Source organism: Lates calcarifer, linkage group LG16_LG22, assembly GCF_001640805.2.
Source record: "Lates calcarifer isolate ASB-BC8 linkage group LG16_LG22, TLL_Latcal_v3, whole genome shotgun sequence".
Classification (NCBI taxonomy): domain Eukaryota; kingdom Metazoa; phylum Chordata; class Actinopteri; family Centropomidae; genus Lates; species Lates calcarifer.
In genome coordinates, this window is record NC_066848.1 from 23,060,956 (window position 1) to 23,086,514 (window position 25,559).

General features: G+C 40.5%; 2 protein-coding genes across 3 annotated transcripts in view; one reads left to right on the forward strand and one right to left on the reverse strand.

Annotated features, from left to right (window-relative positions):
- The first annotated feature begins 2,734 nt into the window (after window positions 1-2,734).
- Window positions 2,735-5,831, forward strand: LOC108884661 (tumor-associated calcium signal transducer 2). The gene is given in 10 exon segments (XM_018678692.2): window positions 2,735-3,060; window positions 3,063-3,092; window positions 3,796-3,897; window positions 3,995-4,256; window positions 4,364-4,429; window positions 4,538-4,604; window positions 4,731-4,829; window positions 4,944-5,141; window positions 5,261-5,305; window positions 5,414-5,831. Coding segments are annotated over 10 exon segments (921 nt in total). The 5' UTR covers window positions 2,735-3,032; the 3' UTR covers window positions 5,438-5,831.
- A 1,620-nt stretch (window positions 5,832-7,451) lies between these two features.
- plekhh2 (pleckstrin homology domain containing, family H (with MyTH4 domain) member 2) overlaps window positions 7,452-25,559 on the reverse strand; it is a 31,645-nt gene continuing 13,537 nt past the window's right edge. For both annotated transcript variants that reach the window (XM_018678681.2, XM_018678673.2), the window contains 23 exons: window positions 23,795-24,729; window positions 22,921-22,996; window positions 22,742-22,836; window positions 22,416-22,575; window positions 21,896-22,032; window positions 21,601-21,714; window positions 21,410-21,496; window positions 21,149-21,307; window positions 20,796-20,876; window positions 19,056-19,235; window positions 18,461-18,569; window positions 17,719-17,831; window positions 17,428-17,607; window positions 16,661-16,758; window positions 15,555-15,732; window positions 14,406-14,561; window positions 14,207-14,304; window positions 13,625-13,766; window positions 13,174-13,310; window positions 11,575-11,704; window positions 11,058-11,144; window positions 10,163-10,312; window positions 7,452-9,113 (listed from right to left, as the gene is read on the reverse strand). In XM_018678681.2, the coding sequence (XP_018534197.1) occupies window positions 8,928-9,113; window positions 10,163-10,312; window positions 11,058-11,144; window positions 11,575-11,704; window positions 13,174-13,310; window positions 13,625-13,766; window positions 14,207-14,304; window positions 14,406-14,561; window positions 15,555-15,732; window positions 16,661-16,758; window positions 17,428-17,607; window positions 17,719-17,831; window positions 18,461-18,569; window positions 19,056-19,235; window positions 20,796-20,876; window positions 21,149-21,307; window positions 21,410-21,496; window positions 21,601-21,714; window positions 21,896-22,032; window positions 22,416-22,575; window positions 22,742-22,836; window positions 22,921-22,996; window positions 23,795-24,729 (3,788 nt within the window). In that variant the 3' untranslated portion in view covers window positions 7,452-8,927. The remainder of the gene's footprint in view (window positions 9,114-10,162; window positions 10,313-11,057; window positions 11,145-11,574; window positions 11,705-13,173; window positions 13,311-13,624; window positions 13,767-14,206; window positions 14,305-14,405; window positions 14,562-15,554; window positions 15,733-16,660; window positions 16,759-17,427; window positions 17,608-17,718; window positions 17,832-18,460; window positions 18,570-19,055; window positions 19,236-20,795; window positions 20,877-21,148; window positions 21,308-21,409; window positions 21,497-21,600; window positions 21,715-21,895; window positions 22,033-22,415; window positions 22,576-22,741; window positions 22,837-22,920; window positions 22,997-23,794; window positions 24,730-25,559) is intronic.

Below are 25,559 nucleotides of genomic sequence, written 5' to 3' on the forward strand. Positions count from 1 at the left end.
GATGGCAAGTGAGGAACATCGCTTCCACAACCTGTCAATGCGTCCATGAATAGATCATTTGGAGACAGGAATCAAATCATCACAAGGATAAAGACTGTGCAAGCCTCAAATCCTGCCTCCATCAAGTGGAGTGTCAAAAACCCCTGATAAGTTACTTTTGATCTATAATGCCTTTCTCTCCATTGATGTAATTAAGTTGTATCCTGTTGAATGTGAGGGTTTTTGGTGTGTCAAATGTACACCATTCATTTATTGTCTGAGAATGTCCAGCAGATAAGGCCGGAAGAAACTTGCTATGTGTTGTAGGCCTGACTATTGTTTACACAAAAAATAGCTTGATATTGAAAAAAATCTGACTCCACAGTTCTTAGGTATGATTATTGTTGGAATATATAATATTGATCCCTCTTCAGTTACACAGCAATTTTATTATTTCGATGAGGCCCATGGTGATGGAGTGTTTGTGGTGGGACGACCAATGCACTTATGTAGCACATGAAGGTGCAAATCAACAATTTGAACAAAAGAAGATTGACACAGTGTTTAGAGGCCTGATTGTGTGGAATATGCATGGGGGATCAAAGTATTATTATTATTTACTTAGGTAGAGGTCAGGATGCTGCTATTATGTTCACCTAACATTGCTAGTAAATGTAATTCAGATGAAAGATCAGTATGCCTCTTTACAGACAAATGTAGATGCAAACACCCTCAGAAGTAACTGGTAACATAAAGTGACAGATCTGCCCTCAGAGGTGCCTGTGCAAATAACACACACTCCTTTGTGAGCTGCTTGTAATTATCCTTAGCTTCCTATCTGTAGCCAGAGAAAAGGTTTTGTAATACTACCTGTTTGCCAAAGTAGCCTTCAGAGTGTGGTTTTTAACATTTTAAGTTTCACAAACCATATTTACAGGAAAACACTATACCTTGTTTTATGGAAATTATGTCTGGCTTTAAGAGTTGACAGTTTGTGAAATAAAGAAATGTAATGCATGTATGAACATGTCTCAGTAAACCACCATATTTCTTCTCAACACTCCTCCCACCCCAACAGCACAGCATTTAGCATCCATACGTCATAAACTGACGGTAAATTACATAATGATTCTTATAAAATGAAAAAAAATCTCATCAGCCATATTTTTACATTGTGTGGGCCAAATTCTAAATTTAAACCATATGACTGAGACTTGCATATGTAATGCAGATTCATGAGATGAAGTACAGTACTGTGAGAAAAATTAAGATACATAATTCATATAATTTACCGTGCTTGTTAATCAATACCACACTGAATAAAGAGAACTTAACGTTTTAATAACTTGTCTTAAAGCCTGAAAATACAAAATACTTTACACACATTGAATTATCTCTATCTTATATCACATTGATTTCTACCTCCTACACCTGACTTCAAATGAAGAATGCTGTGAATTAAAGAGTCTAGTGATGAAGATCTTTCTGTTAAATTATTTCAAATAAGTGATGATGTTTTTATCCCACTCAGTGTACAGTGTTGGAGGACTTATGGCATGTCTGATGACAGGCTTCAGTGTCTTTAAAGAGTAGTTTGAGATTTTGGGAAATATGATGATCCACTTGATCAATCCACTTGATTACTGAATGACATCTACTAATGACTGAGGCTAATGAAACTGTTGGTGAGAATATTTCTCAGACAGATAATCTCTATGAGAGCTGAGGCTGTGACTCAGCTTTGTCATGGAGTCGAGCATGACTCACAACACCTGAGAAATGTTTTCCCAACCTCTGGTTTCTGTTATGTACCTGCTCAGACAGTTGATGATGTCATCATATCTCAATTTTTCTTAGTTTGTAATAAACTAGATACATATTTAGACTTATTTTGTGCACATCTTAGGATATTTTAGCTGTATGTAATAAAATATGAACAAGAACACACAACTTTGGACACAGCTTAATGGTTTGAAAGTACCACATCATTGTAGATATGATGTGTAAAAAGCTATGGGGAAACCTACACAAAGTATAAATACACATAGTACTAAAATATTAGAATATTACAATGGTACAATATAATATACTGGGAATCCATGAATACCATTATATAAGTGACTGTAAACTATCTGACGTGTTGTTATTATTGCCACTACTAAGACTATCATTATTATTAATACTGTATATATTATAAACTATACAGTATAATATATACTAGTACATTTGCTTTGCTTTCCTATTTCTGTACAGTCTACTTTTGCTATTTTGCATGTTTATAAAGTATGTTTGTGTCCATTGTCTGTATCTGTATATGTATCTCTGTCTATCTTGAAATCCCATAATACTTTTTATTTTACACTAATAGAACATATAATATTTTTAAGGAAAAGGTAACTATAAACCGTAGCCCATAGAATTAGCCATGGTTTCACTATGATCACTGCCAAGAGGCAGAGTCTGTAGGAAGTGAACCACAAAACTACTGTATGCATAAAACTACTTTAAGACAGAGGTGTGTTTTTCATTGTTTAGTTTCTTCTAACCGAAAATATTACACATTTTTTCTGGACATTTTTGATTTGTTGATGAGCTAAAAAACTAAAATGTCAACATGAGAGAGAGAGCGAGAGAGAGAGAGAGAGAGAGAGATATCCAAATATGGTCATACCGGAAAACAGGTGCGTTTTTGTCCTACCATCCCCTCCCCCGTCTCTTCATCGACGTCATGAGACTACCCGTCTTATAAATTTACTTCATAGCTGCTCTGTATCAGTTCGACAAGAACACGTAAACGGTAATCAGTAATTATCTCTACATAGTTACTTAACTTAGGTAGTGCGCGCGCTGTTTTGAGTCCTTACTTTTGTGTGCGCGCGCTCCTTGAGTTTCTCTCTGAACAGGTTTGACCAGGATACACCTGCGGGAAGAAAAAGGAAGGTCTGTGAGCCTCCGCGGTATTCTTCACTTCATCTTTGACCTTTGTGGTCGACGGACGCACAGAAAACCGACTAGGAAACTTTATTCTTGAATTCATTTTTGAGAATTTCATCATGAAAATTTGGATTGCTCTCGTCCTCGCTGCTTTGCGGCGGGAGCCTCAGCTCAAAGCTGTAAGTAGTGTGATTTATTCAACTGTATCGGGCGAAAACGTCTTACAGAGCAGTTTTTGGCTTGGCATGCTCTTCGATAACCTCATTTAAATAGTACTGTTTAATACTCGAACTGCTTTAATTACAAAACAGGAACAATAAGGTGAAACATTAATTATGTTCTTACTGGCTGTAGTTAATTAATACTGACCTTTCTTACCTGCAGTGCAGTGTTCAGCCGTACAAAGTGCTTTTATTACCGACAAGAGTTGTAAAAGGTGGAGTTTAAAGTCGTTTTTATACCAAACGCAGTTAGTTTCGTTGGTGAGTGGGGGTTGGGAGGATTTGTCCCGCTCTTTGGGGACTTCGTTGTTTCGAGAAACCAACGCCCAGGTGTTCAGGAAACCTGCTTGACTACCTTGCCCTTTTCTGTTTATAGGGTTATGTATCACAGTGCAATAAATCCGTTGTTGAACGGGGTTACGCTAAGCTTCTGATACATTCTGGGTGTTTCATTGGGATTTGAACTAAATCCCACTCTAGACCTTGGCCTAATTTATTATGTGACATAATGTTAAACACAAACACACTACAGTGAAGTTGAAGTTGAGCCATTAGATATTTGAAATATTAATGTAAGTGTTCTTGTCAGGGATTGCTGACATAATATTTGTTTAGATATTATTTGCGTTAATTATGTTTTGGTCCTTGTTTTTCTGCTTAGGTACATGTGAAACCTTGAAGTGGGCTACCTGTGATGGAAACCCATGTTCTTGTACCATTCTTGTTGACAACAACGTGAAACAAACACTGGACTGCACCAAGCGTAAGTATTGTTGTAATCAAGTCCATAGACTTTATTTATGCAGCTCAGTTGTTTTGTTCTTGCCTGCTCATGGAGCACCTTCATGTTTCACCTTCAGTGATCCCCAAGTGCTTCCTGATGAAGGCTGAGATGTACAGAGCCAAAAAGGGCCTGGACACTCGCACAATTGGAGGAAAACCAGTTGAAACTGCCTTTGTGGACAACGATGGCATCTACGACCCAGAGTGCGAGAACGACGGCAAATTCAAGGCCAAGCAGTGCAACAACACAGAGGAGTGCTGGTGTGTCAACAGCGCTGGCGTGCGTCGAACTGACAAGGGAGACAAGAATCACAAGTGCGAGGAGCTGGTGGAGACCTAGTAAGTCATTTCATCCTCATCAGCAGTGTGGAGGGCTGGTATTAGGATGAATCATTTAAATGTTCAACACTGAAATGTTTACCTTGATGTCATTTTCTTTTCTCCAGCTGGGTCCGTATCCAGCTGACTCACAAACCAGTGACAACTCCACTGAATGCTCCCAATTTGAAGGCGTGAGTATATCTAACATTCCTCATTCATGAAAGAATTAAGAAAGTATAACCACATAGTTAGATTAAAGTGTCAATATTTCCTAATTGTAATACCTTGCCCTGATACAGTGCCATTGCGGATGCCATTCACAAGCGTTATGACAACTTCAACAAGGACATGGTGGAGGAAGTCCAGGTGAGTGCGTGTCCAACTGGGGGGAAAAAACACGTAGTTTTGTCACAATACTACAAAGTCTTCACTCAGTATCATAAAAAGACGCCACTAACTGAGTAACAAAACATCCTGTCTGTCTTTCTGCAGTATGACCCTGATGCCCGCCTCATTGTGGTGGATGTGAAGAAGCCAATGGGAGAACGCAAGAGTGACCTGACCAATATGGCCTATTACATGGAGAAAGATGTATGCTGAAGCTGTTTGTATAATATACTGAATATATATTTCTGTTTTCTAGAAGGCTTAAGGAGAGGCCTGGTAACTTACCCTGTCATTACTTATCATTTTTTTTTCTTGTAGGTCAAGGTGCTGCCCCTGTTCAAGAACCAGGACAAGTTTGAGCCCACTGTGGGCAGCCAGAAGCTGGAGATGGAGAACATCCTGGTCTACTATGTGGACGAGAAGGCCCCCACTTTCACCATGAAGAACCTGACAGGCGGGATCATTGCCGTCATCGTGGTGGTGGTGCTGGGCGTGATTGCCGGCCTACTGATCCTGGTAAGTGTGTGTGTGTGTGTGTCTACAGATGTCATTATCTCTTTGATTGAAGTCACTGATCATGTGATGAGTTACCAGACTGAGTACTAATTTTCTTTTCTGTGTGTGTGTGTGTGTAGTTCTTTGCCAAAAGGAGACAGAGTCAGCGGTACAACAAAGCTCAGGTGAGACAAACTTCCTTTACTGTTTTAGTGTCGAATCTGTGAAAAAAAGTTATTTGTTGCACCATAGAACTACAGTTTGTTAACTATCTGCTCACTCTTATTATTCAGCAAAGAGAGATGGAGGCCATGTGAAGTCCTCATGGCAGCGGGAATCTACGAAGAGTCAGCTTGTACATCACCTTTTTGGATGAACTTTTTTTTTTTGTAGTGGGAGTGTGCCATTATACATCATTTTACTTGAGGAATGCAGATTGTAAAGGAACATTCAACTTTTGCTTTGTTGACATTTTCGTTTTGCTGGCACCGCCATTTTATTTATGAATTGTGTGAAGTCTAAACACATCATCCAATCTATTGGCCATAAAGAACTGTGCTTTTTAAAATATGGTTAGTGGCACATGCCACATTTTAATGTTAGAACTTGTTTGAATGGTTTAAATTCCATGTCATAGATTGTACAGATTCTTTCTTACTAATGTGTGTGTGTGTTTGATGGATTGTTTTTAATAAAAATGTTTTAAAAGGCCCTGGGTGTGGTGTAGGTTTCTTTTTGTTGCAGTGGGTTGTCAGTAGACTTTGTGCCTCTTGTCACAGTGGAAAACTACAGCATGGGGGAGGGGAACAAGCTATAGGAAGACACTGTGAGCACCTTTTTTGTTGTGGTGTTTATTTGCCAAGCTGTGCAGTTTCTCTGATATTCAAACCTGATGTAAAGTCAGCACTTGGTGAGCTCAAATGATTCCTCAGTAAGTTTAACTCTCTCTTCATCTCAGAGACCTAAGATGGCTGCTTTGATAAAGGTGGATTGTAATAAGCCTTTTGTTTACATGGGACAAGTCCAATGGGTGTGGCAGCACTGTTTTGAGTGTGTCACTGTCTGGTATTGTTTCTTTTGAAGTAAACATTAATCCCTGCTTTTCATAGGCTGCTTTTTAAGCAGACACCTGCAGACCAGTCTTTCTTAACCTGTATGAAAGATCTTGACAGTAACAACACAGAAACAGCTGAGACTGTGGTCGAGTGCGTTTTGGTGACACTGGATTGCAGAGACTACATTCACACCTGCTAGTTCACAGGGAGTTGGTTTAGTCATTTCTTGCTTTATCTGAAACTGTTTGGCATCATGTTCAACCTGTCCGTCAGGTTCTGGCTCACTCATAAAAAAAATGTACATACTGCATATGTACATAACAAATATTGAGAAAGGCTTGAGTTTAAAGGGAATTAAAGTGACACTGCATGAGCCTTTATTCATGTCAGGTGAAAAAGTCAAAGCTAAGGCAGCAGAAATCAGAGAGGCAGAGTGTGAGGTGGGAAATTTGTTGCACAACAAACTGGAAACAGGTGTTGCACTGTTCAGAAATTCAGGTGAAACTGCCGAAGTAAAAATTCCTCTGAAGTGCTGTCACAACATGATCGCAGCGGTCAGTGTTTTGTGTGGCTGCTCTCTCCCTGAAGGCAGCACCTCAGGTGGCAGTCCTTGTTTCACCTTTATGAGCTGAAGGTTAAGTCTCTTTTTCAAGTGACAAAAAGGCAGCACATTGTAATAACTGGCAATTAATCCAGCCTACTTAATATTTACCTTTATTTTGAAAGGACAGAAAAGTCATTTGATTAGTAAACACGAACACAGACTTCCTCCCTTTGATTCTTCTCCATTCCTACTGTTTTGTTAATGCACATTATGAGCCACCAGAGTATTAATGTTTATCGCGTCTATTATGTGTTCCACTTTGCCTCAACCAACCCCCACCCCCGTAAGCCCTCCCTTCCTTCATCTCCATGGCGACACAGGGACAAAAGCATTTCTCTAACTACCTCAGGCAGGTTAGGTATCATATATCTCCCCCACCCCCTCCCCTCTGTGAGAGACTACAGGAATGAGGGTGTGTCAGTTGCTGTCATTCACCTTCTGCAGGTATCAACATGTCAGCTACATCTGCACCAATGAGGAGGCTGGAGGGCGGTTCTGTAGAATAAATGTGAAGTAGGAGGTGAATGTTATGGTTTCTGTGAATTTGGATTTCCCAGAGGGCGAATTATCTGGGTGAACACAGGAGTGGCTAGTCGAGAAACCAGTAACTTCTTTGTTTTAGTTACGTTTCTTCAAGCATTAGGCTTAGACAATAATTACTTATTCCAAAGATGATTTAAATACAATGTATTTAATATGACAAATAAATATAATACCTGACAATTCTTGCTGTATACAGATGTAAGTCAGAAGCGGGAGAGAAAAAAAGTTTTTTAAAAGTACCTTACACATAAAATGTCCTGTTTTTCCAGTTTATCTTCAAGTTAAATGGGTCACTATATCTGCTTCATTAAAATACCTTCATATTTTGTCACACCAGGTAACAAACTCACAATCAAACAATAACCTTTTCTTTCAGCATTTGTCACATCCTCTTACCATCTTCCTCTGATTCACTGTACACAAACACAGACTTCATTTCTTTTCCCCAGCCCTGCGATACTTCCCCAAATGATGTGGATGCACACGTTGACTTTCATTCCAACACACAGGCCTGGAGTATTTGTACACGATTAAAGTTTCACAGCTCTCCTGGCTGTTCAGTAACTAAAAGCACAAAGGGCACAATCTAGTTTCCTCATATGGTTCAGTCTTTCTCAACACAACCAACTCATCCAATCTACATCTATCACAACTGCTGTGATGTTCCTAAAGCACTTACATTTTCACCACAGTTAGTTTAAGGTTTTTTTTAAAAAAGCTGTTCTCCTCAGCTGCAGCTGGTTTGCCATTATTTCGTCCAGCTTTCATCATATTGTTGGATAAGCTTCATTATACAACAATACTGAACACTGCAAGAGTTTATGTTCCTGATACAGAGATACTGTGCCCCAGAAAATAATACAAAAATACCCTCTAAATGATTTCTTCATAAAGCATCATTACCTCTTCTATACGGAGTATTACTGCGTTATTTTTGAAGGTGGGAATACCAAATTTAACCACAAACAGCATCTTTACCTAAGGAAATGTACCAGACAGCACAGATTAATGAGACATTTCAGAACACTAGCTAGCTGTCAATAAATGCTGTTGACTTTTCTCTTTGGAGTTCGAACATAAAAGCAACATATTCATCAGGGAAACAGAAAATATCCTTGGAGGATGTTAACCAAAGCTCCTTATTTGTTCCTAGACAGCCTTGTACCTTAGTACAAAGCTCACAGCTCCAGTTTAAGCCCAAATCTCATAATGTGTTCTCTGAGAAAGGCACAGAGTAACCTCTCAGAAGGTTAACTGCTTATAACTGAAGGACATCAACTCCCAATAATCCTGTATGATGATATCAGTGAACTGCTGCCACCTCAGCTGGTCTGTTATATCAGGTTGTACCAAACAGAGAGGAGAGGAAGAGAAGTTTTTTTCTTAATTCAACTTCATCTGGATGAAGCACTCATGGTTTAGGGAGATAGTATTTGTCAAAACAGACCATGCCACTTACCAGAAATGAATCTGGCCTAGTAAGGCAAATGTACAGGATCTGAATCAGTCCTAGTGCACCTGTAAAATAAGTTTTTCAAATGTAAATAAGGTAAAAGGCAACTCAACAAAGTGAGTATTTTACAGAGAGATCAGGGTGTTATATTGTCACAGCAGCGTGGGGGCCTTGCTCGGGCGTCCCAGCGCCGGTGGGGATTTGCTCCTCAGCTCTTTGCTCTTCAGGCTGACGGGCTGGGCCACCATCAGAGCGGGGGCAGAGAGGTGGTGGGCAGCGGCCTTCTGCTGATGAGCACTATTGATGTAACTGGAAACGAGGAGGGTGATTTCCCTGATCTGTGGATGAAATAGAGGGGGTGTCGGTGTTTGTCTCCATATTTTACTGACTTTAAATTCACTGAAAAATCTTTACTGGGTTCCACAGGTTAGACTTCCTTCTGCTGTCTGTTTGGGATCACTGTCATGTTGGAAAATTCCTCTCCTGCCAAACTTCTTGAGACTGGGAATAATCTTCTCATTCAGTATTTGGGTATACATACTTGCATTGATAGTGCAGTCTATAAATACCATCTACCCTACACCTTTTGCACTCATGCAGCCCTGTATCTGCACATTCATCTCAATGTTAGACACTCAGCACATTGCACACTAAACATGCTGGATCACGTTTCTTTTCATGTTCTATGGCAAAGTTAAATATTGCAGTTTTGTGCTGTCTGTAGAGGTTGACTACATGTAATAACCCTCTCACTCTCGAATCCCTGAAATACCAGCCACAGCACCTTATGTTATCAGTAGTAGGCTCATCCTGTACCTCCCAATCACTGCTGCAGCTGTGTTTCAGTTTGTGTTCATTAGACTACTGATGCCTTAGTACTCTCTCCCATCTTTATGAAGCCTCTGGTTTCTTACTTGTTCAGGCAGCTCCTTACCAATGCGGAATCATGCTGCATCAGATATAACCCAGGCCAAAACTGAGAAGACCATGGTTATTTTTTTATAAGCTTGTTCATGCAATTAGGCGTCACTGGAAGTCAGTTGTGCAATCACTTTTGTTGCAGAGATTATCTGATTCTAGGTGTAAAGTGTTTCTATTGGATAGTTAAATATTAGCCACATTATAATTACTTGTCATGCATGCTATGCTGGTATCTTAGAAATACACCATAAAAATAAGGGTGAACAGCATTTTTCATTAGTTCTACAATAACAGTGGAATGAGACAGTATAAAAACCATTATGTAGGAGGTGGATGAAATGACTCCTACCACACACAATATATCGGTAACCTCTACTTGGGTGTTTGAATTGTGATAATGTGATGAACTCCACCTAAACATCAAGATTCACATAAAACCTAATACTGGTCTAGATCTCTCACTAACCTTGGAGGCGTCCATGGCAAATAGATGTTTCTCTGTAGGTTTGTCTTTGCTGGTGTTGGTACCAATACTCTGTCCCACCACCAGCATTAAGTCCTGTTTGCAGCCCCCAAACGTCATCAGGTTCTTGTAGGGATGGGACACCAGCGGTTTCTGAAACACAGATGCACATAATTTGGACAGTCGCATAAACATATCACAACCCCCATCTATACTTGTCTACATCTTCATACATGACCTCATTTGAAGTCTGCATGAGCAAGTTCTGCCTATCTGCTTTTGAGATTTGATTCTCCAAATCACTTAACTGTGTGACTGCATAGACCAATAGAAATGTCTATTTCTAGGGTCATGATTATAGCAGAGTGAATGCATATTAGCTTCTTAAAGGTGCTACATGTAAGTTTTGCTTTTAAGTTTAGCATTAACAGCTGTTTAGGAGGAACATTGTGAGTTCAGCATCACACTTGTTAATGCTTATTCATGCTTATTCTACTTCTATTTCTACTACTTATTTTTTTCTCCTGAAGTTAGCATGCTAACCACCTAGCACTGGCCCATCTGGTCTTGTAATACCACTGTGTGATAGTCACTGTAGGATGAGAGGATGAAGACGTGGCATGAGCTAATCTCTAATCGTGTAAATGCAATGGTGAGTAAGCAACTGTTAATGCTAATGTTGGCTATGTAGCATCAGCAAAAACACACATATAGCAACTTTAAATGACCCCCCCCCCCCCCTTACTCTCACTTCACTCTTAAGAAACCCTTTTGTGCTTCACAGGTTGTGCAAATATAATCTCTGTTCCCACTAGCGTTGGCAGGGAGTGAAGAGAGTAGAGCACAGGAATCATGTCCAGGCTGTTGTTAGGGGCAATGTGACATCAGAGATGCTTACGATAGAGTTGTGTTCCAGAACACTGATACCATCTTCATGTACTGCCAGCCAAACACGCACACCCTGCTCTGGAGAAGGAGTAATAGACTAAAAACAAGGGAAAGACACAGGAAGTGAGATCACTTTCAAATTACATTAATTTTCATGATACATTATTGTATGATAAATGAGGGGAAATACAAACAATGTACTATATCATAACATATTATAGTGTTGCTGTTCTTGATAGTTCACAGAAGTGGAGACACATGGAGCAAATATATAGTGAGGTGTTGATTCAACTTTATGGTTATTGAAATGATCTGCATTGTCTGGTATTTTGTTGTTGCTTATGTTGAGATCTGACTGGACGAAGTATCAGAAACACTTGCACTGTGCAGAGGTCTCTATTCCTTTCCTCTGTTGTGCACAGCATATCAAAAGTTGATTTAGTGTATGTGTCCATATCTCTATTTTTTTTAACACTGTATCATGATTTTAATTTGAAATTCACACACACACACACACACACACTTACCTCTGCTTCAAATAGTTTGGCCCCAAAGAAAGGCCACTTCCTGGCAACAGTCAGGTAGATCCTGACACACTCAGATGAACTTCGACCTCTGAGTGAGGCCCAGCGGGCAGAGAGACGCTGCAGCAGTTGCCTGGAGGGGTGGGAATAAAATCACATTCTATCATGCAATGTTACACAGGTCCAAAAAAGTCTACTCATTCTCTCACTTTTGTTCTTCAGGCTCTGTGTGTAATGGGTACTACACTACATGCCAAGTCTTAATTTGAGTAGGTTTACAACAATATAGTTCAAAGGTCACTGGACTGATACGCAAAACAAAATCATCATATTAAATGTTTCATGGAAAACCATTTGCAGTCAATGAGTCTTCAACCAAAAGACATCAGCAGATGCTTTGTGTCTTCCCTGGTGATGCTCTCCCAGGCTTTCACAGGTCTTGCTTGTTGTGAGGACTCTCTGCCTTTTAGCAAGTGGAAAACCAGATGATTGACTCTGCCAGTCAAGGACATTCCACTTCTTTACTTTGAAAAGGTCTGGTTGCTGTGCGGGATGTTTAGGATCATTATCCTGCTGAATGATTAAATATTGTCCATTGAGTTTTGATGCACCTGGCTGAACCTAAGCACACACAATGCTCCTGTATACTACTGCATTTATCTTGTTGCTTCCGTCAGCAGTGAAATCAACAGTAAATGTTCCACTTAGAGCCATATATATCTGAGCCTTAACAGAACCACATCACGACTGACAGTTATGGAAGTATGTCATGGGTCATGAGCTGTTTCTCCATGCTCTCCTCTTTAGATGTCAATTTTTGCTTCATCCGTCAATAAAACGTTGTTCCAGTTTTTGTGAACTGCAGCCTGGTATTTCTGTTTTTCAGGTTTGCATCTTGTTCAATCCTCTGAGGTTATGGTAATGATGTATTGTTCTGATTGTTGACAAGAAAACAGCTAAGCCTACACCCTGGAGACCATCTTTGACTTGCTGTGGAATCATAAAGGGATTCTTTTTCACCATGCAAATGACTTCCTGCTCACTGACAGATTTTCCTGTGCACACTTGCCTTTTTAGACTTTGCCCAAATGTTGATTCTCTGTGATAGATTTTTTTCTTTTTTGAGCTTTGTTTGTTTTCTCCCTCACCTGCATGATCACTGCTTTACTGCTAATGCTACCAAACTCCACCTCAATCTGAATAGCACCTCTAAACTCTTAATCACCTCTGAGCACCATGTGTGCTCTTTTATGCATGAGCTAACTTTGAAATGACAAACAGCTGCCCAAGCAACATTTAGTTGCCAGCTGGAAGCTCGGCACTATGTTAAAATGGGCTATAGCTCCAACACAGTTCTTTAAATGTAATTGTAAACCTGCTCAACATTAAAGCTGAGACGTGGCACTTTAATGTAGTATCCATTATTTTATTTTAACTTTAAGAGTCTGAAGTGAAAAGAAAGCAAAGATTAACTGCCCAAACTATGGTTTGGTCTGTATCTAAAATAGATAGCCAACTAAATAAATAGATATATACAGTTCACATGAAAGCTGGAAATATGTGAGGACTGAATTATATCCAGTTTTCAGTGTGGTCTGGTACCTGAGCTGCTCCTCAGATGTGGTTCTGCGGTAGTGTTTAGGGTAAAATCTTTCCAGAACCTGTTTCAGGGTTTGGTTAGACTTGGTCTGGGCTGATCCAGGAGCAGAGAAGGGACGCTCAAAATCCCCAAACTCCACCTGAACACAAACACAAAGGTGTTTATATAGTATATTTTTTTTTTTTTTTTTTACAGGTTTTAAAGGTAGGGTCTGGTTTATCAACAATCTATCAGTGACACATGAAATAGTTTTCCTTACAACAGAGAGTGAATAAATACATAAGAGATGGCACTGTGGTGCTAAAATGAAACTATCCACTGGACTGTGGTTATATTATACACCCTGCAGCTTCATTCATTAAAACCCATGACACTGACAATACTTAGTTTACATGATAAACAAAAATGTAAGAAGTAAGTGAAAAAAAAATACTAATTTATTAACTTCCAGACCTGGGCCAACAGGGCAGCCATTTCCAGAGCCAGTTCCTTGTTGACAGGAAAGTGTCCCGCTACAATGGCTTCATTGGTCTGATATGCCAACAGCAACCTCTCCCTCTCTGACTCCCCCCTGACCTGGAGAGAGAAGTACAGCCTGGGAGAGGAGAGCAAAAGATAAAAAGATGAAGACAGAGAGAAGATCATGGATGGATTGAACATTATTAAACATCCAGGGTTTGTTCAGTCTTGAATTTCCTTTTGTCTACTACTGCAGTGGAAACATTTTAGAATAGCATTGACATAGGATATTGGTCAGCCAAATGTTTTATGCAGACCCTTGTAATCCAGAAAGTAACTCACTCTCATTCATGCCCTCACAGTAAACCTACTTCCTCTGTGGCTATCAGTAGGTGTGGGAACAAATCCTGATAATAGTCTGAGCCATGCCCTCTCATCTCCTGCCTACTCTAAAGTAATATGTGACAAGTTTTAACACTATGAAACCATGTCCTGGTTAAATATAAAGAGTAATACCTGGTGTTAAAATACATTAATGTAATGTGCAGCCACAGGGCCAGTTGGGTTCTTCTTTACCTGTTCTTGTAAGTGAGGCGAACAGTCCTGGTGTTTTCAGACTTGCCAGTGTGCTGCTCCTTACAGGCCTGCTCCCATTTGGAGATAATGTCGCATATCTGTAGCAGATATGAAGAAGACACATTTGATTTGTTGGTAAGAAAACCTTCAAAACTTCACACATTTCAAAAAGTAATCATCACATGAACTAAGGATGCACCTTGATGCTTCCTTGCAGACAGTGTTCAAGCTCTCGTCCAGTAGGGTCATCAGTGTACAGACTGAAACCAGATAGCCCAGTTTTTCTCATGCAGGTGTCCTGGTTGAGGCGACACTGGAACTCGTCCACTGTGGTTGAAGCATCGAAACTCACCACCTGTGGAAAGGGAATTCATTCAGGTTAAACATTACAGTAAAAACGATGATCACGACAGTTCCAGCTTGGTTTTGATGTTTTCATTCTACATGTATAATATAGGTTCATGAATTTTTCTAACTACTTACAGTCAAAAATCACATACATGCAGAGACTGTAAGACTGTAGACTGATAAATACACTTACTTTATATGCATCCAACAAGCCTAAAACTTAAAGTCATATTAGCAGCTTTCTGAGGCTGTAATTGACGCATAGTGGTGTTTTCAGCTAAATCAGCATACTAACATGCAGGGACAAAGCTAACATGCTAATGTTTAGCAGGTGCAGTGTCTAGGGGTGTAGGAGAAACATGATGATTGTGACGAAGAAAAGTTCAGGGAACAACAAAATTATTACAATTCATCTTGAAGGGAACATCTGTACCAAATACCAAGGAAGTCCATTGAGATACTGAGTATCTCAATACTGAGTACTGAGATAATTCAGTCTGGCCCAAAGTGGTGGTTCAAATGTAGCATCCCTAAAGCCATGCTGGTAAACTTTTACGGAAACATATACTCTCTACTAATACTTATCATTATTATTAGTGTCATTATTGGACTGAATCAGTAATTGATCTTGTCGATATGGTGTAGTCATCAACATGTTTTGGACTGTAGAGCCAACCTGTAATAATATATCTTAAAACAGGTTTCTGTATCCTTGTGAACTGAGAGCTACTACTTGATAGGTGTCTCGGCTATGACCTCATCCTTCCCTGTAAACAAATATAGAGAGACAGGAAACAGGGAGTGGCAAAAACAAACAGTCACGCAGGAAAACCCTGGTGTGTACAGGTAGAGGTACAGGTTGGGTGGAGCAGTGAGACAGCTGAGTGAGGACATGTGCAGTACAGTTGTGTGTAACTGTGTGTGATGTGAGAAAGTAACAGCGTCAGCACGATGCTAGATAGTTTTTTAAGACATCACTCATCATCTGTCTCGTCATTACCTGGTAGGTGTTGTTGAGGAAGTGAACAGGGACGCTGAATGGCAGCGAGTGATGGTAGGGATTCCTCAGCAGGATAGAAAGGATCTCCATACGGGATGGCCTGGCCTGCCTTTCACCCTTCTGCTGAGTCCGCTCCATGGACCGCTGGCAGTAAATGGCATACTTACCCACCTCAGTCCTGAGGACAACAGAGAGTCAGTGATAAAGTGGTACATCTGTGGCATGAACATCATCGTATGATTATGTAATTGGAATTTACTCAGAGCATCTTAAAACTTCCTCAACATCAAAGATGCTAACATTTAGAAATAAAATCATGAAAATAAATGTAAACAGTATTCCAGTGTTCACTAAATAATCATATTAAATCCAGTTAATGATCACCATATACATATTTTATGCTAATGTATGTTTGAAGATTAATGTTAATTCATGCTGGATTTGCTTCAAAGACTCTTCAGTGATTTAATATTACACTACCATAACGTTGGGGGACTTACAGGAGACAGATTTTTTAAAAAATAGTTGAATTGAGGCTCTAATGTGGGTGAAGCTAAAAAACACTGGATTTTACTCATCACAAAACATCCACAGTTAGGATTTTCCGGACATGCAAAATCAGTGAATTACCCCTTATTTTGCACATTACACATACATTACAAGTGTTCATTGCATTAGTACATATTGAAATGTGCTTCACAAAAACTACCTCCTGTATATCCATGGGGAAAAGAGATGGAATTTGCGGCCCAAATTATATTCAAATACATGCACAGCAAGAATCTGTGATAGGTGCTGTAGTTTGCATTACTTTTATGTAAGGCGGATGCACAAAGACCAGTATTGTGTGTCGGCACAGCAGAGGCTAAATACCAGTGCAACATGATTTAAAAAGTTGGCCTTAGATAATTTCAGTAAGTCAGTATAATCAAACTATAGTGTGTCAGGTTTGACAGACAGCTGGGAGTCGATATGTAACAGTTTAAAATTGCATGAAATGTCATTTTGGATGTGAATGACAGTGTAGATCAATATTATATAAGAACCAGTTATTTAAATGGCTACATTGAGTGTGTAGTGTTTTGGCTGAGAGTGTTTATTGTCACCTGGAGTCTCCGTGTCTTTTGAGGTGAACTTGGAGGAGCCAGAGGAAAGGATGCTGAGGCAGAAACAGTCCTACACACAAGGCTAGAAACTGCCAGCCCTGAAGAATGACAAACAACACACTGTTACCCAACCTGTTCTTTCCAAACTGTCCCACATATGAGACAGACCGAAAACTGCAGCTTTTCCTTGTTGCATAATGTTTTACCATGAAACAGTGTGTCACAGTTGTAACCAGTTTTGATCAAGTTGATCAGCCTCACACAGTTCATTCATGCACAGTATCACAAAGGAGATACTGCACTGTGTTATGACTCATTCTGTTGTCTTTAAAGCCTGTGGTTGGCTGAGACATAATTATACTTTGGAATGTATCATCCTTTGTGAGACTATCAGGAAGTGATAAATGTCCAACCTCAACTGCTGCCCTCTGTTGGCGACACAGCTGCAGGTGTTATTGATGTATCTGCTTATTGGGTATGGACGATCACATGACTACATGATAGACAAAGAGCTTCTGGGGTAGTTCTGAGAACTTTTGAGGGCTTGGTCTTTGTGTATAGAAGCTTGTTTTGTATTCATGGCAACAAGAGAGACCAAAATGCTTTAAGAAGAAATAAATGATTTGATCAAGTTTTTTCCAAGTAGTTTTGATATCAGTTTACACAGTGAACCCTGATGATTCGACCCTTTTCCTCTTCTTTCAAACGTCAGCACTTTGAGTAAATAACATGAGCTACTGCTGACACCGTGTGGTGACAATGCAAACCTGCAGTGGTCCTGGATGGCCGTGTGGCTGCCTCTTCCGGGTCTGCTTGATGAGCTGGCAAAACAACTCGTTCTGAAGCTCTGGGTGGGCCAGACACACCTGCAGGGCACTCTGGGCCAGCGAGACATGGTAGTCGATAGCCGGGGCATCGATGGCCACATTGATGAAAAGCTGACAAGTCTGTGGAGAGGTGACGCATTGAGACGGGATGCAGGAGGAGAGATCACCTACACTATGATTCATTATTTGTCCACACAGAGGTTTCTGGTCAAACCATATTTTTGGACGTACCTTGAAGAGTTTAACAGCTTCTGTCTGAAGAGCCTGTGAGGGCAGGGTAGTGAGAGGAGATGACAGAGCCTCCTTACTGAAGCACAGCACGGGATGTCTCCAGATCTGAGAGTCTGAAAGACAGAGACAGAAGAGCAGTGAGCACACGTCACACAAATGAATTAACAACCACATGCTTCACAGATTATATGGTAAAAGAAATTAAAATAAAGATCACTGAGTAAAGATCCAAAGCAAAAACTTTCTACATCTTGTTTTGCATGTTAAATGCGAAGGAGAAAACATGACCCAGTTTACTCATGTACATTCTTAGGGACTTTGATTCATGATGATGTTGCTAGTCGGTGATGAACATCATAAAAATTACATCTCATTATTTTCACAAAAATCTGTAACTATGGGAAGTGATGAGAAATTCTTTCAGTAGACTGACTCAACCATGAAGGAACATGTTGTTTAATTGTTGACATAGTTGTTGTGGGGAGGTTTTGAAATCGAGAATTGCTTAGTCCATACCAGGTGGTTTTATGGGGTGTTTTAAAAGTGGTTTAGTTTTAAATGTTGCTACCAACACACTCCAAACAGGCTGTTTTCCAGTGTATTTTTGGTTATGATTTTTATCTGATGCAAGACAGGTCATACAAATCACAGTCTAATGGTTTTTGTGAAACTGAATTTAAAAAAAAAGACACCACAGAAACTGCAGTAAATTATTAGAAAGTAATTTGTAGGAAATACTCACTTGGATCTCCATCCAGTTGGAAGAGTTTTCCCACCAGTTGTTCGAACTCAGTGCCAACTTTACCCACTGTGGTGCCTGCTGCCACAGACAGATGGTACAGCCATGAATCCTGTGGAGGTACACATAACAGCAACAACAGATTTGGACATAGTTACAGAGAACACAATTGGACTTTAAAATCAAATTACACCAAATTAGTAACCAGTAAAATGAATAAATTAATGTTCCTTTTGCTACTCCCTATCACTATGACACTATTAAGCTTTTTAATTTTTACATTCTTACACACAGCATTCTTTGAGTTGTGTATGTGAGATGTGGGCTTCTTTTCTGGCTTGCTTATAGTAAGTTGGCCATCACATTGTGAATGCAGCACAGACAAGAGCACCACTAACAAAAGTTTAAACTTGACAAACGATGACTACATTTCCACAACTAAAAAAACTGAATGGTTATTATATGCTTTTTACATTCTACTACTGTCCACTTGATTGATTGATTTAATCTATACCAAATAGCACCAGATGGTGATGGAAAAATAAAAAAGCTAAGATGGTGGTGTGACAGTGCTGCTGTGATGATGTTGATCTTGGACCTTTTCATGGCGGGACTCGATCAGCAGGTAGGTCGGCCCTTGCTCCTGTGGGTGGATAGCGATGGTGAAGGGTGCTCCCTGTAAGCCCCGCCCACACATCTTCAGGTCATCATCTGAATCCCTGGACCTGTCCACCTCCTCCACCCTGGCCTCCCACAGCTTAATCTGACCTAGTGGGAACTGTGAACACACAAAGAAACAAACAATAAGCTCATATGTTGCACTGGCTTGTCTACTCACCAATTTACAATATGATTTACCATTACATTTCAAAATCTAAAAATAGACTAAAGATTTATATACCGTGATAATGACCCATTTTCAGGAAATTAAAACTTGTTCAAATTAGTGACCCTGAATGCTGCTCCCATGATCCAGCTCAACCAATGATACGATAATTAAACATTAAACATTTGTTAGTGTTAGTGATAGTGTTAGTGCTATTAATGTTTCACTGTTTGTCATTATTATTCCTTTAGCTGTAGTGGTTATAATAATAATAATAATAATAATAATAATAATAATAATTGTTGTTGTTGTTATTATTATTACTACTACTACTACTATTTACATTTTGACTTAGTCTGTGTATCTGCAATGTTGTCTTTCTCTTACCCCATTCCCTCACCCCCCTCTCTTTCTGTCTAAACCCAACCGGTCGAGGCAGATGGCCGCCCACCTTGAGTCCGGTTCTGCTCGAGGTTTCTGCCTCTTAAAAGGAAGTTTTTCCTTGCCACAGTCGCCTAGTGCTTGCTCATGGTGGGATCTGTTGGGTTTCTCTCTGTAAATTTTATAAGATAAAGAGTTCGGTCTAGACCGGCTCTATATGTACAGTGCCTCGAGATAACTTCTGTTGTGAATTGGCGTTATATAAATAAAATTTGACTTGACTTGACTTGAATGAATTTTTGAGTCTGGGTTGTGAAAGTGTTGATGAGGCTCAGTGACCAAATTTTCACCTAACGAGCATTACGGTTTTGTCTGAACATCCTGTAAATCTTTAAAGGTGATATATATGTTTTTGCTGTGGCAAAACCTGCATGCTACAGTGACTCACTATTGCAAAGTGGTATAACAAGATGGGAGGGCTAGCTGGTTAGCATGCTAACTTCAGGAGAAGAAAAACCGTGATAGAAATAAAAGCAGGACAAGAGTTAATATTGGTGTTACTTTCCACTGCTGGAGACAACAAGTAAAGGAATGAAGTTTGGTGCTGATTAATGCTAATGTTAGCTATATGTAGCACCTACAAAGCAACACTATGTAACTTCTGTTTGATAAAAAGATTTGCTCAAAAGATTGGTCCACTGAATCAGTGCTTGATCGGAGCTCCAACTGTGGAGTCCCACTCACTGTTGGTCCCCAGCTTCAAACACGTCAAACACGCCAAACCCCATTTATAATTCTTGATATTTTAAGTTTCTGTGCTGAATATTGAAGATGAACGCTGGTTTTTAATAACTTCTAGGTCTTCTGGGTTAATAATTATTTAACTGATCAGTTTGGCATTACTCTTGAATTTGCTGAGCCTGATTCAGTCAGTCAGTTAGCAGGAGATAGTGCCCACCCAACCCAAGATACCTAGTGCAAGAACAGGCCTTCAGGGCGCAGAGAGGGAATAAAAGAGGTTCCATTCTCCGTATACAAGTCAGTGTACCATCAAAATTATTTTGAAGCTGTTATCTTAAGGTAGAATAGTTGCAAATGTTGCTTTAGTGTTGTTTGAGTGATGAATCATACCTTGTCCTCTTGGCTCCGGAAGTAGTACAGCGTTTTACCAATCAGAGCGCACCAAACCCGCTTAGAGTAGCCGTGCTTTACCTGCCACAGAGCGAGAGCAAATCTGAGAAATTGCAGTAACGTCTATGACAACGTAGTAGTAGTAGTACAAAAAAACTGTCTGAAGACCAAGGAGAAGAACACCTCATTATGACATGGCAAAACTCATCACTGAACTGTAAACATGAATAAATCTACAGTGTTATTATAATAAGTTTTAATAGGTCATGCAAGTTTAAGTTGTGTATTGTAAAAAGTGATTCATTTTTGACAGTCAGTGCAGAGTTTGAGGCCATAGTGATAAGATGTTGGACCTTTATGAGCAGTCCCTTCATGCCAGGGCGAATATCCGGCTGGGTGAAGAGAGGACTGGCAGCTTTCACCCTCAGCACGCTCAGCAGCACCCTGAGCCACTCCTCCAGCAAGTTAGGAGAGTCAGCCTTCAGGTAGTAAACACGCTTCCCTGTCACTATCTACACATGACAATAAAAACATATGTGGAGGTGAAGATGGGAAAGGGAAGCAGAGATCATCTGACAGTGTATAGATGCTGAAAAATGATGAATGAAGAATACCTGAAGAACTTGTTTTCCCTCTCCACGGGCGATGCTGCTAGTGGCGTTCACCTCGATTTGACCCTGAGGTTTCCTGATCACATCACTCTGTGGGTGAATGATTACGTTTTATGGCACTCACTCAGGACATGGATAAAAATGTAGTTACATCATAAACCAACAAGATTAAGAAAGTAATGTGTAAAACCCACAGGTGACTTAAAGTAGAGCAGCTCTCCATCTTTGAGGACAAACCAGCGTCTCTTCCAGGTTTTCTTCCAGGTCTTTACCATTTTCAACAGGTAGCCTGACTTCTCCATCGGCTCCTACGAAATACAACGCTGTTCAGTTTATCAATACTTAAAAACACTTAAAAACAGCTCTGCGATGTTATCACTTCACAAGGTGGAGCACAGGAGCTGATAACTACGGATGATTTTGTAGTGTGTGTCATAGGTAAAGTGATCACCCGGCCTGGATCTATTCCTAAAACACAGACTGACTCACACTCTTGCCGTTGTCGCCGCCTGAAGAGCAGGTCTTGGGTAATTTCTGCTCTGGTTCAGAGCATTCTGTGTCTGTGGAGTAGGCATCAGGAGGGATGGCATAGTCGCTCTCTGATGTCATTGAAGACATGGACACAGCTAGAGGAGATGCAGAGTGGTTGAATGGGCGAGTGCAACATACAGTATGATCATACACAACTATAATCCACAATCTTTTTCTGTTTCCTTACAAATGAAGTAATTCCAGAGTAAAGGTTAGCATGCTAAAGAAACAGCACAGTAGAACAATAACTCCAAACTAATATATAAGAAACAAGAAAAGAGAACTGATGACCAACATCATAAGTTAAGTTTAATAGGAGCATTGCACAATTACTGTTGGTTGCTACAGACACAATGAATTTGTAATGTAAATCTGTATTGATTTAGCAGCACCTGCTGCGCTCAAGGACAGATTTTAGTTCAGCTGTTGTGGGAATTCTAAATAACCTTCAGGAACAGTGTATGTTGGTGTGTCGTACCTCTCTTGAGAGAGCGCGGGCTGCCGGGGCTGCTGTCCTTGCGGGAGCTCGAGGAGGTGTGGGAGCTGCAGAAGGAGCCATCCTCCTCTCCTGAACTGGACGACTCCTCAGAGCTGGACGACTCGTCTGAGAACGGACTGCTGCTCAGTAGAGTGGCTTTCTGCAAAAACGGAAGACAATGTCGACGTCAACACACTATTGAACATACACAAACACACTGTCACAGAACATCCCCAACATTCCTATATTAAAATCAATCTTAATATTATTACAGAGCAATAAAAATGCAGATGGTGATAACTTTCACAGTGCACAGCTATACTTACCCCCTTCAGAGTAGTGTAAACTGGTGTAGTCATGTTTTTATAGATGAGGGATGTGTACATTACAAAGGCAGGATAGGATGACTGGAGGGAAGAGTCTGCAAGACAGATCACATATCAGTTAACCAGTAAATCTGTGTACTATCAGCTCAGCAGTTTTGCTTCTTGTTTCTAGGTCTTACCTTTGCTAGCATTGTCTGTGCAGGATGTTTCAGACAGTCTGATTCCTGATTTAGCCACAGCATAGATACGACTCTCCTGAGGAGAAAACACATACAATTCTGCCATTAAGAAAATACTTGCCCACAGCTGGCAATCATTTTGTAAGGTTGGAATCTTATGTCACAACTGTTATTTATAGGGACACATCCTGTGCACATTCTGCATTGCATGTGTAGCTATTTTTCCAAATTACAATGACTACCTACAGGCTATATAATCTGTATTGCTGCTAGTGGGCACCTTAGCAGCAGGTGGCACTATGAGCACCTGAATATAAACAGTAACCCACTGGCAAGAAAGAAATTGCATGATAATTCATTTGAGCGGTAGAGGAAAACATGTTGCTAAGACTTTGACTTGTATTGTTTTCAACTGAGACCTTAAGATTAAGATTAAGATTACTGATTCATCTTGGATAAAATGGAGTTAGGATCGTGTCTGGGTTATGCTTTCTCTTTTGGCAAGAGATTTAAGACTTCATCTTTAGAGCATTCCCACCTTGTTAAGAATAAAGCTCTGCCAGAAACAAATATTGACTTATGGCAACTTGACATTTTTATTGATACTAGGCTTAAAGGATAAGGCTAGTGATAGCCCATATTGTCAACAACTTCCCTACCCTGTCTGTGGCACTTGGCCACAACCAAACTGGTCCCTACAGAAGACAGGCCAAGACAGGCCAGTGTTATAATAACTGAACGTAACTCAAATTGGGAGTAAATTGTGCATTTGTTGGGGACTACTTAATACTGGATTTGGTGACCTAACTAGTATTTACAACAACAACAACACCAAGATCAGTTTCACCTCACATCAAACACTGGACACTCTTACCCAGGAAGGCAGCCTGTGTAAAGGGGGAGTAGGAGGTTTGCTGCCAGGTGCTGAGATGTCACCGTCCGGCCTCTCTGGGCTCATATCTGTGCCAGGATCAGGTGAGGTCAGCAACGAAGGCATGGTAGGTGTAGCTCGTGAGCTGGGAGGGACTTGAGGAGGTGTGTCCCTGCCGGTCTCCATGCCAACCTCCTGCTCCTGGTCAAGGTCAGTTTCCTGTGGCCGGAAGGGGCGCAGCATGCTGAGGGCATTACGTGTTTGTCCATGAGCTGCCTCTGTGCTGATTGGCGGCTGGCTCAAGTGTTTCTTGGCCAGTGACACATTCATCAACCCAAACCCCGCTGGGGTGCGGAGACGCGGCTGTTTGGGTGAGGCAGGGTTGTCCCTTGGGTCCTGGGGTGGGTTTGGTCGTTTAGGTGTAAGGGCTGGCGTGAGGATGGGGCTGGGGGTGTTTGGTTCACTGGAAGAGGATGAGGAGTCAAGTCTTTGTGACTGGAATCGTTTGTTGAGTTCCTCAGAGGTGCAGTCCTCCAGCTTGGCCCTGTGTGCCTCCTCCTCCCCGTCTTTACATCCTCCCAGGGTCCCATCTGATGATCCCAGGAGGCTGAAGCTGGGCCGCTCCGCTCTCTGCATGTCATCGTCAAACAGAGAGCTGCTGTCATCTGAAGCAGTCAGGTAGGTCTCACTGCCTGGGCGGCTGAACTCCAGACCACACACTCCACCTCCTCCTCTGCCCTCACACCCTCCTCCTCCCTCACCCTCGGATGCAGCGCTGGAGAGCACAGAGGAGACCCCCCGAGACTCACGTCCACATGCATTCTCACCCAAGCTTTCAGATGCACTGTCATCCTCTACAGGAGAACACAAAAGTCCAGTTGGGTCAGGTCCATGGACTTCACCATCTATCTCTGAGGAGGCTGCCTGCTTACTCTTCACTGTAAAAAAAAAAAAAAAATCAAAATGCATATCCATTATATATTAATAATCTCTATTTCATTGTTTTTCATTGTGGCAATTTAACCAATTCAATAATTATTGTATAATTTCATAATGAGTGACTGAAAACATGTTCAGAGCTTTTATAGAAAAAATCTACTTTAAACAATCACGATCAAATTCATGCTAATTAGCCGAAGAGCAGTGAAACTTTAATTACTAAATTTCCATTTTATTCAAACAAAAGAAGACTAAATTTAATCCTTAGTCTGTCTTTGCTCCATTATAATACATTTGGTAGAGGTTTTGTTAGTATTGGTAAGTCTGACATTTTGTTTTTATTTTGTCCAGTGCTTTAGTTTATGAGCAAATGCCTGAAAAGCTAATCACACTCCCATCAACCTCAACTGTACTTTGCATTTAATGCTAATCAGCAACTGTTATCATGCTTACACACTACACCAAGATGGTGAACACTGTAAAGATCATACCTGCTAAACATCAGAGTGTTTGTAATTGTGAGCAAGTTAGCATGCTCAAGTTAGCATTAAGCTCAAAGTATTGCTGTGACTCAGTCTCATTGAACTGCTACCATGGCTGTAGTATAAACTCTAAATTTTATTTCACAGACTGCAATCTGGCCTTCTGGTCACACACTTTTCAATGTGCAATATGCAATGTGAGTGGCAAAATAGTTTAGTAGTGAAAACTCTTTCCTTAAGACGCCACAGATATGACCTAATGGCGAAAAAGGTCTTCTGAGTCACTTTCCATTTTCCACTATGAAACTGTGCCTTCCTGTGTCCAGCTCTTTCCCAGTGTCTGACTT